The following is a 15,172-nucleotide window of genomic DNA, read 5'->3' on the forward strand; positions in this document are numbered from 1 at the left end:
AGCCAAGAGGTATTGTTGCAGCTATATAGGTCCCTCGTCAGACCCCACTTGGAGTACTGTGCTCAGTTGTGGTCACCTCACTGCAGGAAGGATGTGGAAGCCATAGAAAGGGTGCAGAGGAGATTTACTAGGATGCTGCCTGGAATGCAGAGCATGCCTTATGAAAGTAGGTTGAGGGAACTTGGCCTTTTCTCCTTGGAGCGACAGAGGATGAGGGGGGAACCTGATAGAGGTATATAAGATGAGAGGTATTGATTGGGTAGATAGTCAGAGGCTTTTCCCCACGGCTGAAATGGTGGCCACAAGAGGACATAATAGGTCTAAGGTGCTGGGGAGCAGGTATAGAGGAGATGTCAGGGGTAAGTTTTTTTACTCAGAGTGGTGAGTGCGTGGAATGGGCTGCCAGCAATGGTGGTGGAGGTGGATACGATAGGGTCTTTTAAGAGACTGTTGGATAGGTACATGGAGCTGAGAAAAATAGAGGGCTATGGGTAAGCCTAGTAATTTCTAGGGTAGGGACATGTTCGGTACAGCTTTGTGGGCCGAAGGGCCTGAATTGTGCTGTAGTTTTTCTATGTTCTAAGACTTTTGCTGCTGATGATCATGACTCACTAGCTCAAGTGACATTGTTATAGACCAAAATATCTTGCACATTTAGCAATACAAGAGCTACAATTATCACCTTCTTTCCTCCTAGCAAATATTTGTTCAAAAATATTCCAATTGACCTCTGGATAACTATAGGATAGTATCCATCTCAGAACTTATTGTGCAACCCTTGAAGGGTCTCTTTAACACATGAAAAGACATATGAAGAGAAATACACAAGCAGACACATTATATTGTATCAGTGTGTAGTGCTAGTTCGATTATAATGCATTCATTTGGATGTCAATAGTTCAGTTTAAGCCCTGTCAGTCATGGTAGCAGAAGCACACCAGCATGATTTGAGGGGATTAACTATTTTCAGCATGATAGCTGCAATTCTAGAGATGCTTGGTGCTTGTAGAATTTATTAAAATTGCTAGAGTCATCAGGGAATAGTTGGCAGGTGAGGAATCTCTCTTGACTTATAGACTGGCACAAACTAATTGTGGTTTACCTGGTTTTGCTGCATGTACTCCTTTAAAAATGTGTGATGAGTTTCAAGTAGCACAGGTTAATTTTAAATGGTACCAGCTTCTGATAATTTTGAGCTGAGATGGCAGATACTCAAATGTACTGTTCATGTTGGCTGCACAAATTAATCATGTTAATTAGCACACAGTGCAGAGCTGCTAACAGCATGGCATAAATCTTAAAGACCCCGTGCTCATCTAGCCAGTTTCAGGGCCTTTTGTATTTATTTTCCAAAGTGTTTTGCAGCATGGCTGTTATTGCATGATTGTTCAAGTGTTTGATTACAGTCTATGTATGTACAAGTATTTAATACAAAAATCTGTTCAGTTCAATTATGGATTTCTATGTTGTGATGGAACCTATTCACTCAAATTTCACTATGAATATTAATTTAAAAGAAGAGTCTTATAATATTTGCTAAGATGACATGACTAAGAATTGAGAGTTTTATAGAAACCAGCAGAAAATAACTTGAGAGAAAACATAATGAGAATAAACTGGCAAGAGATATATGAAAGACAGTAACAGCTTCCACAGGTATATAAAAAAGGAAACGGGTAAAAATATACCTTAAGGGCCAAGATAGGAGAAGTTATGGGGAATAAGGAAGTGGTCAAGATACTCAAAATTTTTTTTTCCAGTCATGATCTTACAAATGACAGGAAGCCTGAAGGAGCACATTTCTTACGCTGTTATGATCCATTTCTAAAATTCCATATTAATCTTAAGGGGTTTCCAAACTGACCTCAGTGGATCCTGTAAATGCAACTTTATCTACATCCATATGTGAGGCAATAGCTGCTCCTGCTGTTGGTCCATAACCAGGAATAATATTCACTACTCCTGGTGGAAATCCAGCCTGTTAATGAAGAGAAAATGTGACACTGACATTAAGGAATAAAAAACAAATGTTTTATTAATTGTCTAGCAGAAATAACTGTTATTCACTACTTCATTTACTTTGAATTTGCTTAATTAAAATTCAGGAAACCATTAGTCTGTGGACTCAATTTTAGTGGTTATGTCATGATTAGTACTCACCAATCCTCTGATGACCTTCCTGAATGTTTCAGGGCAAGTGGGAAGACTCCTCATGGGCATTAAAACAGGAACAAGTTCTCTTTTTCACTGATTATTTTTGGGATGGAGCCTTCCTGCCTATCACTAATGCATATGGGGCAGTGCAGCATGACAAGGGAATATACAGTAAATGACAGGATATTGAGTGGTGTGGATGAACAAAGGGGCCTTGGACTATGCATCCACGAATCCTTAAATGTAGCAGGGGAAGTCAATAAAAGTACTCTCAAAAGTGCTGTTGGTAGAAAGTTTAGGATTTGAATTCAGCAGCAAAGATGGAAATTATGGTGCATTTTTAATGTTAGAATGATGTGCAACTTCTGAGAACCTGCAGGTTGTTAGATTCTCATACAGCTGCTGCCTTTGTCTGTTTTGCTGGTACAGATACACTTGAATCAAGGTACAAATCTGTTGAAAAGAGTGAATGTTTGGGAATAGAAAATGCTAGAAACATTCAGCAAGTCCGGCAGCATCTGCAGAAAGAAACAGTTAACATTTTAGCATGAAGATCCTTCATCAGAATTGCAAAAAAGAGAAAAACAAGTTAGTTGGATGTTGGAGAGAAGGTTGGGGGGGGGGGGGGGCAGAGATGGATAGGACAAAGTAATATCTGTGAAAGGGCAACACCAGGGTTGCCATCTTCAATCTGAAATGTTAACTCTTCCAAAGATACTGCCTGAACTGTTGAGTATTTCCATGATTTTCTGTTATTTTTTAAGCTTGTCATTGATAATGCTATTGAAAGTCAAGAGTAGATAGTCAGACTCTCTTGTTGGAGGTGCTCTTTGCCTAGTACTTGTGCATATGCTACTTTTCACTTCTCAGCTCATACTTAAAAGTTATCCTGACTATAGTGCATCTTGCCATGGGTTACTTTATTTACAGATGGAATTCTGCAATCATCCCCACATCTACCCTTATAAGTAATGAATTTGAGGCAAGATGAAGGTGACCGTCCTTGATATTTTTTAGTATCCTTCCAACAAAATGGAGGTCAAGTACCTTGATCCTAGGACATCACTGCAGAAATTCCTCACAGCAACATCCTTACCCTACCACCTTCAGTAGCTTCATCAATTGTTTTCCCTCCACAGAGTCGGATGTGGGTCTGTGTACGGATGAATGGAATTCCATCCACTGTTTCTCAGATAATGAAAGAACAAACAACTGCGAACATCAAGACTTGGCAAATCAAGACCTGGGCTAGTAAATGCCAAGAATCTTGTAAGCAGGTTTAAAGGATTAAATTATGAAGATAATCCCTCGGGTTTAGATGGTTAAGTCTTAGAAAGCAGAAGTATTGAAAATTAGAAAATAAATTATACAGAATAGATACAGAGAAGTGATCCTCCTAATGATAGAATACAGATAATGGGCCACAGTATTCTTAAAAAAAAAATCAGAGTTAGCTATTCATAAATAAAAATAGGAAACAATTTCTTCACACAAGTAACAGTAGAAATGTGCAATTTGCTTTCCTAGGTCAACTTCGTGTGAAGATGGAGATTGGCAATTTTTTAATTAGGAAGAATATTAAAATGAATGGGTTGGTGGAGTGGAGGATACATTAGCTGAATTGCAGAACAGTTACTAGGTAAAATGTGCACAAGTAACGGGGAATAATCCAAAACAAAGTAGAATCCACCTATCCACCTTCCTTTGACATGCTACTGCTATATGATTGCTTGTCCTGAGAGTTGAAGTTAACTGGAAATTAGTACAGCTCAGATATTCTACATTGTAGCTCACATGACTCCCAAACACTGGTCGTCGCCTGTAAGGCACAAGTATGACTGAATATGCTCCATTTTCCTGGATGTTGGAGTGACCCAGAGCAGAAAAACGAAGAACAACTCAGGCAAAACATCAGGCCATGATTACCACAATATAATATTTCTATCATTCTTGGTTATTGCCTTAAATATATGAAGGACCACAGGGTAAAAACAAAGTGGGAGAAATATTAATCAAGGGCCTGAGAATAAAAATTAGGGAAAATGTAATGTACACCATTGTAAAACAATGAAGTAGAAGAACAAGAAGAACATTTGAAAATACTTAAAACAGTGATCAGAGTCCAAGAATAACATACTTTTAAGAAAACGTGAACAAACTAGTGATACATCAAAAACTAGTGAGACGCAAAAATATTGAGGGTATGGAGTCATGTACAACAAGGGATAGGTTTAAAAAAAAACAAATAGGAAGGGAAAGAGCACCTACTACATTAAATTACCATGGAACATTATGAAAAAAATATTCCAGAGGACTTCCAATAAAAATAAGAGGATAGGAAGATAGACATTTAAGGTTCATTAGAATAAAATCACAGACAGCAATAGTTATATGGCAGAAGTATTAAGTAATTATCTGCTTTATTATTTACCAGGCAAGACTATCTGGAAGGAATGAAAGACAAGATTAGAATGCATTTAATAGAAAAGGACAAATATTAAACCAAATTAATCAAACGCAAAATGGGTAAAATCATTTCCCACACGCATTGCATACACAATTTGAAAGTAAACTAAGAAAGACAATGCACAGTAGTAAGAAAAAATGCATAATGCCAAAGGTTTGGCAGATAGAAAAGAAAGACTTTAATTTACACAGTACTTTTCAGAACCCATGAATGTCTCCCAGCCCATAAACAACGAAAAGACTGTCTTAAGGTAGTCACTGCTGTAATGTAGGAAACACAGCAGCCAATTGTACAGTGAGCTTCCACATTTCATCTGAAGGCAGCACCTCTAACACCTATTCAGCATCAAAGTGGAGTAAGGGCCAATAATTTCTGCACTCAAGTCTCTGAAGTAGACTTGAGCCCACAAATATCTGACTCAAAGCGAGAATGCTATCCAACTGAGCCAATGCTAACAGCAACAGCAAACATAAGATAAGAGGCAGAACAAGCCTAGAGGACTATGAACCAGACAGCTTAGTATGAGAAAGATTAAAAACACAAGTGATTTTTTTTTAAATGAAGGATTCCATTAATTTTCCTAAAACACGTAGGAACAAAAGATACAATAAAGGATAGACAGCGTGGTTGCTGTTTCCCCAATATACAATGATGTAGTGGATACAATTGATCCAGTTTGTGACAAGACCACAGGCAAGTTCTTCTTAATGAGAATAAGGGTACAGTGCAGCTTCTTTGTGTGGTAATGAATGGAAAGTAGGGTTCCGGAAAATCTGCACTGACCAACTATTCCACACAATTTACATTAATGATTCAAAAGAATAATTTCTAGATCTGTGGATCTCAATAAATGTTTGGTAGAAGGAAAAAGATATAACCAATTAACACTGATGAGGGCTACAAGACTTTAATAAGCTTGCAGAGTGGGTATTAAAATGGCAAATGAATTTCAACACCAATTTTGAGGTTTAACATTTTGGTAAGAAAAATAAAGAGATTACATATTACTTTAAAAAGGTGCCAAATAGGATAGAGGAACAAAGAGCTTTTGGAGAAAATATGTAAATTACCAGAAATAACAATGACGGTTAAAAAATAATTAAACAAATCAACAAGGCACCAGGATTTATTTCAAAGGACAGAATGGCAAAGTTTTGCATTGGTTAAGCTGCATTTTGACATTATGTTAAGGCAGCAGAGGTGCAAAAAAGATTTACAAGTGTGATACCAGATACGCAAGCTTATATCCATCAGGAAAGGCCACATTTTGAGAAGATGAGGATATAGAGTGATGAAAGAGAAATGTACAGTTATGAATGTTTTGTATAGATTCAAGAGTAGAGATAGAGGCATCAACAAAATATATTCACAAAGAATTCAAACAGCAAATTTAGGAGAATCTTTTTCATCTAGATCATGGTGAGAATACAGACCTATGTTATTAATCTCAACCATTACCACGAGGAAGTGATTAAGGTTAATAGTGTAAATTAATTTAAGGGGAGACCAGATAAGCAATGAGGGAAAGGTAAAAAAGGTTTTATGCTGATGGAGAGGATTCCACAAATACCAACATGAACAGGTTGGACAGAATGGCTGGTTTCTGAGAGATATTCTTGTAATTACATTATAGCTACATTAAAAGAAAATTTTCTACCATCCAGAGCATAGTCCATTTTCTTGGTACTTCACCCACTAGCATAAAGATGCACCCACTCTACCATCAACATCCCAAAGCTGCACCATATACATTATATGTAAAATTCATTGTGGGAACTTTGGCAGTAAAACACACAAGGTCCACAACAGGGTAGAAGGGAAGAAAGAGCACCATCAACTCAAAATTCTGGAGTTTGCTTAACAATGGCATTTTGGGACCATCTTCACTACATCCATCTTCAATGATTGAAAACAGCATCCGACACCAACTTCAAAGTCAACTTGGAATGAGCAATAAGTGCTGGATCAGCAACATGGTCTTACAAAGAATGAAAAAAAATCCTAGAGGCTGTCATGCCTCACTTGATTCAGTCTACCCACCTCTAATCTTTTCAGGAGTTCTTTAAAAGTAACTGATGCATGAACACCCAGAATCCTCTCCTGTCTTTAACTCTATCAGCTTAACACTTCCTTCACCGTCTTGTTAAGGAGCAACACTCTGGATGCCCTTCACAAGACAGAGCAGGAAACCCCAAGTCAAGTCAGGATCTGGTGTCTCCGAGTCTTGGATTTTTCTCTCCCCAAACTGTTCCACCTGACTCCTGCAGTATTTACACCAGAAAACCAAATGGAATGACTGACAAAATCCAGCTCCAGGTATTTAATGCATCAAATATTTAGTTGTCATAGGTTAATCCACTGACATAATCATGCCACTCACAACTGTAAACACGTTGGAGTCTTGTTAAACAACATTCAAAGAAAAAGCCATTTCAGATAGTTTCAAGAGATACAACCAACTGATGATTAGCAATTGTCTAAATCAGTATCTGCCTATAGTTTAGTGCCCTTCTCCATTCTTCCCTCTACTCCAGAACAATCTAGCAAACCTCCACAGACAGTACTGTATTACAGTTTAGTAATTTGGTCTGGTTATTACTGAGCTAGCATTAACTGTAACTATACACCAGTACTCTCGTAATTTTCCAAAAATATATCAAAGACAAGGTTCCCTGTAGCAAGGTCAAATCAGAAAATTGAAGAGACAGACCCAATGTGTAACATTACACATGCAAATGCAATTCTTAGAAATTACTGTTATATCACCACATTGTTTAACTTTAACACCATTGACTTAAAAATTTGCCCTAACCTCTTTAATCAAATTTGCTGTGTAGAGTGCTGTTAGTGGGGTCTGCTCAGCCACCTTCATCACCACCACATTTCCAGTTGCTAATGCTGGTCCAAGTTTCCAGGCCTGCATTGTCAATGGAAAATTCCACTGAAAAGATAAAATTGGAAATAGTTTTAAAAAGATAAAAAGTCATAAATGTCAAAAATTATTAAATTTCCCAACCTATGTTAAGGAAAAGCAGGTCAATTCTACTTCTTTGATGGCTATTAAATATGTAATCAATGCCTTCATTAAGAGAAACTAGAAATCATGTGTGACTTTGGCTATTCAGGCTACTACACTCACCAACATGGTTCTCAATTTTCAAACAAGGTGATTACGCTGTTTGGTTACAATAGGAGTATACATTTTAATATTAAATATCTGAATCAATTTAGAAAGTTTTTAAGTGCATAAAAAATAAAAGTCTACCTATAAAAATATTGGGGATACAGTATGCATCATGAATCTAATATTTCTCTCTCCTAAAACTGAAATTATATAAATAATCAGCAGGTTGAGCAGTAACTTGGGGGGGGGGGGGGGGGGGGTGGAGAAAGAGGGGGAAAGAAAGTAAGGAAACGTTGACATTGAGCCCTGATGCAGGGTCTCGACCTGAAATGTCAACAATTTCTTTTCGCCTACAGATGTTGCTTGACCTGCTGAGTTCCTCCAGCAGTTTGTTTGTTGCTCTAGATTTGCTCGAGATCTGCTGTCTCTTGTATCTCTAAATATTTCTTTACTTCTTTCTTGCAATTTTTTTCCCCCCCATTGTTCACTCACCGGAATGATTTGCCCACACACACCAACCGGCTCACGACGTGTATAGCAGAAATAGTTTCCATCAATGGGAATGGTCTTACCATGGTATTTATCAGCCCAGCCTGCATAATACCTACGAAAAATTCAGCAAGATTAAACAGTACTTTATTACTTTGCCATTACACTTTGATAAAGTTGTATAATGTGCATTTATGGAGTTCTCCAATAAAGAAAATCCTCCGTACCACAGCAAATGCTCTGGTATTGGAAATGCAATATAAATAATGATGGACAGGCAGCATCTGGGTGGATGACCTTTCACTAGAATCAGACAAAGGCAGAATGGTTTTTAAGCCAGGAGAAAGATGGGAAGGGAGAAATTACAAAAGGGATGATATTCCAAAAAAAAATGGTTGGCAGAAGAGGAAGAATATGGGAACAGTGGAAGAAAGACCTCAGATTGTTGAACCCGATGTTGAAACAAGAAAGCAATAATATGCCCAGTTGAGCTACGAGATGCATTTCTCAAGCTTATCTTTGAGCTATAGTGGAACAGCATTGGAGGCCATGGATATACAGGTCCTTCCCAGGTTACAACAGGGTTCCATTCCCATGAACTGTTCATAACCTGGACAGTTCGCAAGTTAGAACTGCAGCTGCAAACCATGTTCCCAGGCAGCAGGAGATGCCTGTAGCAGCCGGCAAATCCATCCCATGGTTCTCCCAAACGCTCATTCACATGTACAGGCTGTACACAAGTCGGGCATTCGTAACCTGGGGAGGACCTGTAAAACATTAGAATGGAAATGGGATGGAGAATTGAAGTGTCAGATGATTGGATGCTCAGGTTCACATTTGTGGACCAACTGATGTACTCTGGACATGGAACAGTCAAGGTTGACAGCCTGCCAACTATGGTGAAAAGGAATAAAATATAATTATGTACACTGGTAAGGAAGATGGGATTGCAAGAAATGCTGCTTTTAAAAGGAAGTAGAAGGGGATAAAGTGTAGACAAAGTAGCTGTGGGAGTCAGTGCACCTATGGTGGATTTAGACAATGTGAAAATGGAAGAATAAAGTGGAAATTGGCAGATAGGTTGATGAAATTTTCCAACACAGGGCAAGAGCAGTAAATTGCCTCCATATATTCATCAAATTCTGGCAAAAGTAATGAGAGAGGGGACCAAAGCAGGACTGGAACAATGCTTCATGTATCCCACACTCAAAAAAAAAGCGGGGACAGCTAGGACCCTTTTGGGTACCATTTTGCTGGCAGGAAGTGAGTGCAGGAACAGGTTTGCCCAGGTAGAGGATGACATTACTGGTTTTCATTTATACAAGTGACGAAAGGTCTTCAGTCCAACCAAGTGGGTGAAAATCTGAGGTATCTAGAGTTTGGATTTTCCATTATGAAAATGAAATAGATAGGACCTGGGAACTGTAAGCAGTGAAAATGGCAGTGTGCAGTGGAAATCTCACAATGTAGGTTGGAAGACTGGAACAAGCAAGAAAAACATTGAAATGGGGAGGAGGAAGGCCAAAAATAGGGAAATTGAACCCCTTAGAGGGAAGATCCCTAAAGACAGTTTCCTGAACCAAATGCAGTGCACATGTCCCAGCACGTCAAGCTAAGATTAGGGATGCAAGAATACTCACATTTCGGTCAGAATTTGGTTCTCCCTCCTACTCTGTCCTTGACTCTTTATAGTCAAGAAAAGCAACTCAAGGAATAGTGCATCATCTTTTAACCAGGCACAACACTGTCTATTTTTGCACATTTTCCCCCCAAAAAGATTTACTTACCTGGAGGCAAAACTCTTGAAACAGACCCTGCAAACTGCAATATAGTGGAATAACTGGCCTCCATTGCAAAGGGCTGGATCATCCAACCCATTCCAACATGGCTACTCCAGGAGTCTCTTATGTTTGTCATTCCCACTCCTGGGACTTGTCTGCCCACCAAATCCCAGACTCATTCATTTCTACAGTAGGCCCTGTTAAACAAGCCAACACAGAGAGTGGTCGGAATCTGGAAAGTGCTGCCCAAGGAGGTGGTGAGGCAGATACTCTCACAATATTTAAGCATCTAGACAACCACTTGATTCACCAAATCATACAAGCCTATGGTCCTAACGTGGGTAAACGGGATAAGTGTAGTTGGGTGAAATGATCAGATTGGATGTGGTGGAGCAAAGGACTTGTTTCTGCAATGTACAACTCTAAGACCATGACTCCATATGAATGATAAAAGAGTGAATTTCCTTGCGTTCTGCATAGAATGCTCAATGATATTGGTATATTCAGTCGAGGAATCATGGAAAGTCCACTACTTCTGCATAGCCAGCACAACTGCATCTTATCTGTAACCAGGAAAGAAGTCAGTTCCCTTGTTGAGTATATGGTTTTTCATCTTCAGAAAGCAAGTGCGCTGAAAACTACAATATTGAAGTCTTCAACAAATGCAATGACCACTTATAAGCTTTCCTTCACTGGTGATGGCAAATGGGCAAGGGGACCCATTTATTCATCTTTCCTTCTGCTCCCCATTGATCTAGCAGGGGACTTTGCTGTGACATCACTCTCTCCATATAGGGCAACATCCCAGTCCTTGTATCACTAATGGGCTTCAATACCACTGATCTAGGCAACAGTGACTTGAGTTAGCAGACCTGGCTTACTGATGGGCATGTTATGGCTCAAGCTGTCAAGCCTGGTTTTGAGTGTGTCAAACTTTTCACAGCTGATGAAAAGCTGCTGGCCTGAAATGATAGTTCTGTTTTTCTTTCTCTCCACAAATGTTGCCTGACCTACTGATTAGTTCTAGCATCTGTAATTCTTCCTTTTGCATTATATATTGAGATTTATCTTTTACACAGACAAACTCTTCTAACAAAAGGAACAAGGGTAGAATGGAAACATAATGCACATACCTGATGCACTTAATAACCAAACTTAAGTCTGCCGTGTAGGCTATGTGGTATGGTTTTCCATTATCCAAGGTCTCCAATGACTGAAAAAGTATAATCCAGAATGGAAATAATATTAACAACATTTTTATCAGCTCAGAATCGCCCTATCTGACATCAGCTCCTACTAAGTCTCAGATCTGTACAAAGTATAGACCTTCAACTAAAATACCAAGCATGACAATAACAATAAAATGCTCATCACCTCACTGGTATGCATCAATATTTAGGTGAGCTTAAATCAAAAGGCATCCAAGTTCAGCTTCCATGTTTCTCTTCACTCTCCCACACCTTTATTTCTGAAGCTGCAATTTATCCCAATTACTGCCCCTTGACATCAACAGAAAGCTAAGTCAGGTTCCAGATGCATGGTTATAAACACCCAGCACTCTTTGTATCTCTATCAGCTTCTCTGATTCATTTTGCTGCTGGTCAAATATCCAGCCCTGGAAGAACAGGAAAGAGCAAAGTCATTGTCTTCAATGCTCAGTATCCTAACTCACAACAAATTTGATTCACCCACCATCTTTGTGATTACTGGCCAGCCCCAGCAACATCTCAAATTTTGAAACCCTTTTTCTGATTTCCAAATCTCTCCATGGCCTTTAGTAAACCACCATTGCTGCAATCACTTCCATCTCTACAAGCTTCTTAAATTACTGCACCACCCCTTGTTTAGCTAATGGCTTTTTAAAAAAATATCACCACAGTTCTTGACATGAGACTTTGCCGTTCTGTCATATCCTCTATCTCCCCATTCCTTTTAAATGCTCTTTACAACTTCTGTCTTAAATTTTACCTGTCTTAACCATCTTAAAGCCTTTGGTTTTCTATACTAATATCTTTCTAAGACTCAGTGTCAAGCTTTCCAAATTTTTGTTTGATATAATACCTACTAAGTGCCTTGGAACAACATTATGTTGGAGGTGCTGAATACACACAAGTTATTGTTGACAGAAGGTGAGTTACTGACCCCATCCACTCTGTCACAAAGACCCATGCTTCCACCTCAGTAAAAGCTGTTGGTCTCTTGTACTTGTCTCAGCTCATTCATGAATTCATTACTCCAATGACTCCTTGAATATCTACATCTTGCACCACCTCATTCACTCATTAGCCCTGCACTTGCCAATCTACATTAACTCCAAATCATGCAAAGGCTCAAATTAAAGAATTCTCATCTTTCTCTGCAACTTCTTTCATAGCCTTAAAACCTCTCTCTTTGACCACGTTGCACTAAAATTCCCTTATGTGGTGCAGAGCCAAAATATTTTAGTGAATATTTACGTGCAAAATATCTTACCAAATGCAATATTGTTAAAAGATTCAGACAAGTATCTGAGTCAAAACTACTATAACACAGTTCACTTTTGGGTATTTTACACACGTTAACAAGAGGATTTCATTCCTCATGTCTGGGTTTAGAAATTTACAAGATTAAAGTAAAAAGTGCATGCATGACCTCACTGCACAACCTCGTTTGAAGTACAAAACTTAATGATTTAATCTACCTTCAATTTGTTAATTCAGGTAACAGTAATCAACTTCTGGTAAAATGACTAAGCAGTTACACTACAAGCAATTTAAATTTGGTTTCCAATTATGGTTTTGTTACTTGAGGAGAGCATGTATTAATAAAGCAGGTGGTAGGAATGTGTTGTATGTGAGGTAGTTACCAGCAGACACATTTACAGGGAAGTTAGTGCAAACACTTAATAATTAATTTATAGGACTTTGGCACCACTCAAGGTATCAAGGGATATGGGGATAAGGCCAGAAATTGGGGTTAGGTTTTTTTGTCTCCCCCCCCCCCCCCCCCCCCCCAATTTCTCATTTCTTTTTCCCTTTTCTTTGGAGCAGACTCGATGGGCCAAATGGCCTACTTCTGCTCCCTTATCTTGTGACCACAGCCAAGGCCAGCATTTGTCACCCTCCCTAACATCTTTGAAAAGATTGTGGCAAGTTGTCTTCTTGAACTGCTGCAACTCTTCTGTTGATGACACTCCCATGGCATTTTGGGTAGGATGTTCCAGGATTTAGGTCCACATGATGAATAAATGGCAATGTACTTCCAAGTCAAGTGGTCTGTGATTTGTGGAGGGAACCTCCAAGTGATGGTGTTTCAATATGCCTGCTGCCACAATCCTTCTTGGTGGTAGAGGTTATAGGTTAGGAGATATTGTAGGGGATACCCAAGGCTAGTAACTGCAGAGAATTTAGAACTATAGGAAAGTAACAGAACAATCAAAAGGTGAATTGATGAGCATGTGAGACAGAATAAACTGCAGAGCTGCAGGGAAATTGTACTGATGGGATTGCTCTACCGATGTACTAGGATTCCACCAACATACACATCTTACCCTCCCGGCACTCTGAAGGGGCTGTAGTGTAGCGGTTAGCATAATACTGTTACAGCATCAGCAACCCAGGTTCAATTCTGCCGCTGCTAGTAGTTTGTACATTCTCCCCTTTTCTCCGTGGGTTTCCTCCGGGTGCTCCGGTTTCCTCCCACATTCCAAAGATGTAGGGATTAGAAGTTGTGGCCATGCTATGTTGACACCAAAAGAGTGGCAACACTTGTGGGCTGCCCCCAGCACATTCTCAGTAACACAAAAAGACGCATTTCACTGTTTTAATGTACATGTGACTAATAAGTGAACATCTTATCCCTTCATGACTCCATTGTTCGCTCTTCCATCTCTACCAATCACTTGCCTTCTCATGGCAATTTCCTATGCAACCACAGGGTTTCATTATCCACCGATCACTTCCCTCCTCACCAACCAGAAACCCGAACAGTCCTTCGAGATAAAGCAGCAATTCACCTGCAATTCTTCCAATTTAGTGCATTTCATTCAATGCTCATAGTGTGGTCCCCTCTACATTGGAAAAAACATTTTGCAGAACATCCTCCAGTCACCTTGCATTTTATTTCTCACTCCCACTCTGACCTTCAGCCTCCCAAGTTGCTCCAATAATGCCCTATGCAAGATAGTGGAATTGCACCTCATTTCCCATCTGATCACATTGCAGTCCTCGAAACTTACTGCTGAATATAACAATTTCAGGTAACCAGCCTTTTAGTTTCTCTCCCCAGATGTAGCTATACCTTTGTTTCAATTTTAGATTTTTTTCTTCTGTCATAAATTGCCTGATTTTAAAAGTTATTACCTTAACAACTTTGGTGTGCACCCATCAAAGACATCCCTCCATTCTCTCCACCCCTACCTGCGGTGCAAAACACACTCGTTTTCTCACTTTTCTAGTTCTGATGGAAGGTCGTTGATCAAAAACATTGACTCTTGTTTCTTTCCTCATGGATTCACTAATCTTGCTGAGTGCTTTGAGCATTGTGTGTTTTGGCTTCATATTTTCAGAGTCTGCAGTTTTTTTTGCTTCCATAACATATTTGTGTGGCCAGTAAAAGGTGATGCCTAGTATGTTGATGATGAGCAACTTGGTGATGGCAATGCCAATGAATGTTAGGTGTGCATAATTAGACTTTGTTGTTGAGATCATCATTGCTGGGCACTTGGGTGGCTTGAATATTGCTCACCACTGATCAGACCAAGCCTTAATATTGTTACAGTCTTGGTACTACAATCATAGAGTACTTCATTTTTTGTGGAATTAATGAGGAAGAAACAAACAGAAAATTATGCTGATGAGGGTGAGGTAGGGAGAGGTTCTTGGGTAAAATAAGCCCCATGATGGATTAATTGGTCAAAGAGGCTTGTTAGATGCTGCTGTCCACTTATGTAATTCTAATGTTATTGAATTAATTCAGTTTTCTCAACCTTCCTCTAAATCTAGATATTAAAAAAAAGCCTGCAAACCAAAACTACTCTTAAAGATCAGATGGTAAATGATGCATTCAGGAAACTACACAAAACCAGAAAAGGTTTATGCACCTGAAGTTACATTAAAGTAGCATGAAGTGTTTTAACAATGCTTTTGAAACATATTATAGCAGAAGGAAAGCAATATG

The 15,172-nt window shown here is 39.1% G+C and overlaps 2 protein-coding genes across 2 annotated transcripts in view; one reads left to right on the top strand and one right to left on the bottom strand.

Annotated features, from left to right (window-relative positions):
• The window catches only part of naa25 (N-alpha-acetyltransferase 25, NatB auxiliary subunit), a 254,605-nt gene that overhangs the window by 187,104 nt on the left and 52,329 nt on the right, over positions 1-15,172 (top strand). The window lies entirely within an intron of this gene.
• The window catches only part of LOC127579478 (aldehyde dehydrogenase, mitochondrial-like), a 28,904-nt gene that overhangs the window by 7,813 nt on the left and 5,919 nt on the right, over positions 1-15,172 (bottom strand). Inside the window, exons 4-7 of the mRNA XM_052032312.1 lie at positions 11,149-11,228; positions 8,238-8,349; positions 7,434-7,562; positions 1,865-1,978 (exon numbers count right to left, since the gene is read on the bottom strand). Of these exons, the coding sequence (XP_051888272.1) occupies positions 1,865-1,978; positions 7,434-7,562; positions 8,238-8,349; positions 11,149-11,228 (435 nt within the window). The remainder of the gene's footprint in view (positions 1-1,864; positions 1,979-7,433; positions 7,563-8,237; positions 8,350-11,148; positions 11,229-15,172) is intronic.

Source organism: Pristis pectinata, chromosome 17 (assembly GCF_009764475.1).
Source record: "Pristis pectinata isolate sPriPec2 chromosome 17, sPriPec2.1.pri, whole genome shotgun sequence".
Taxonomy (NCBI): domain Eukaryota; kingdom Metazoa; phylum Chordata; class Chondrichthyes; order Rhinopristiformes; family Pristidae; genus Pristis; species Pristis pectinata.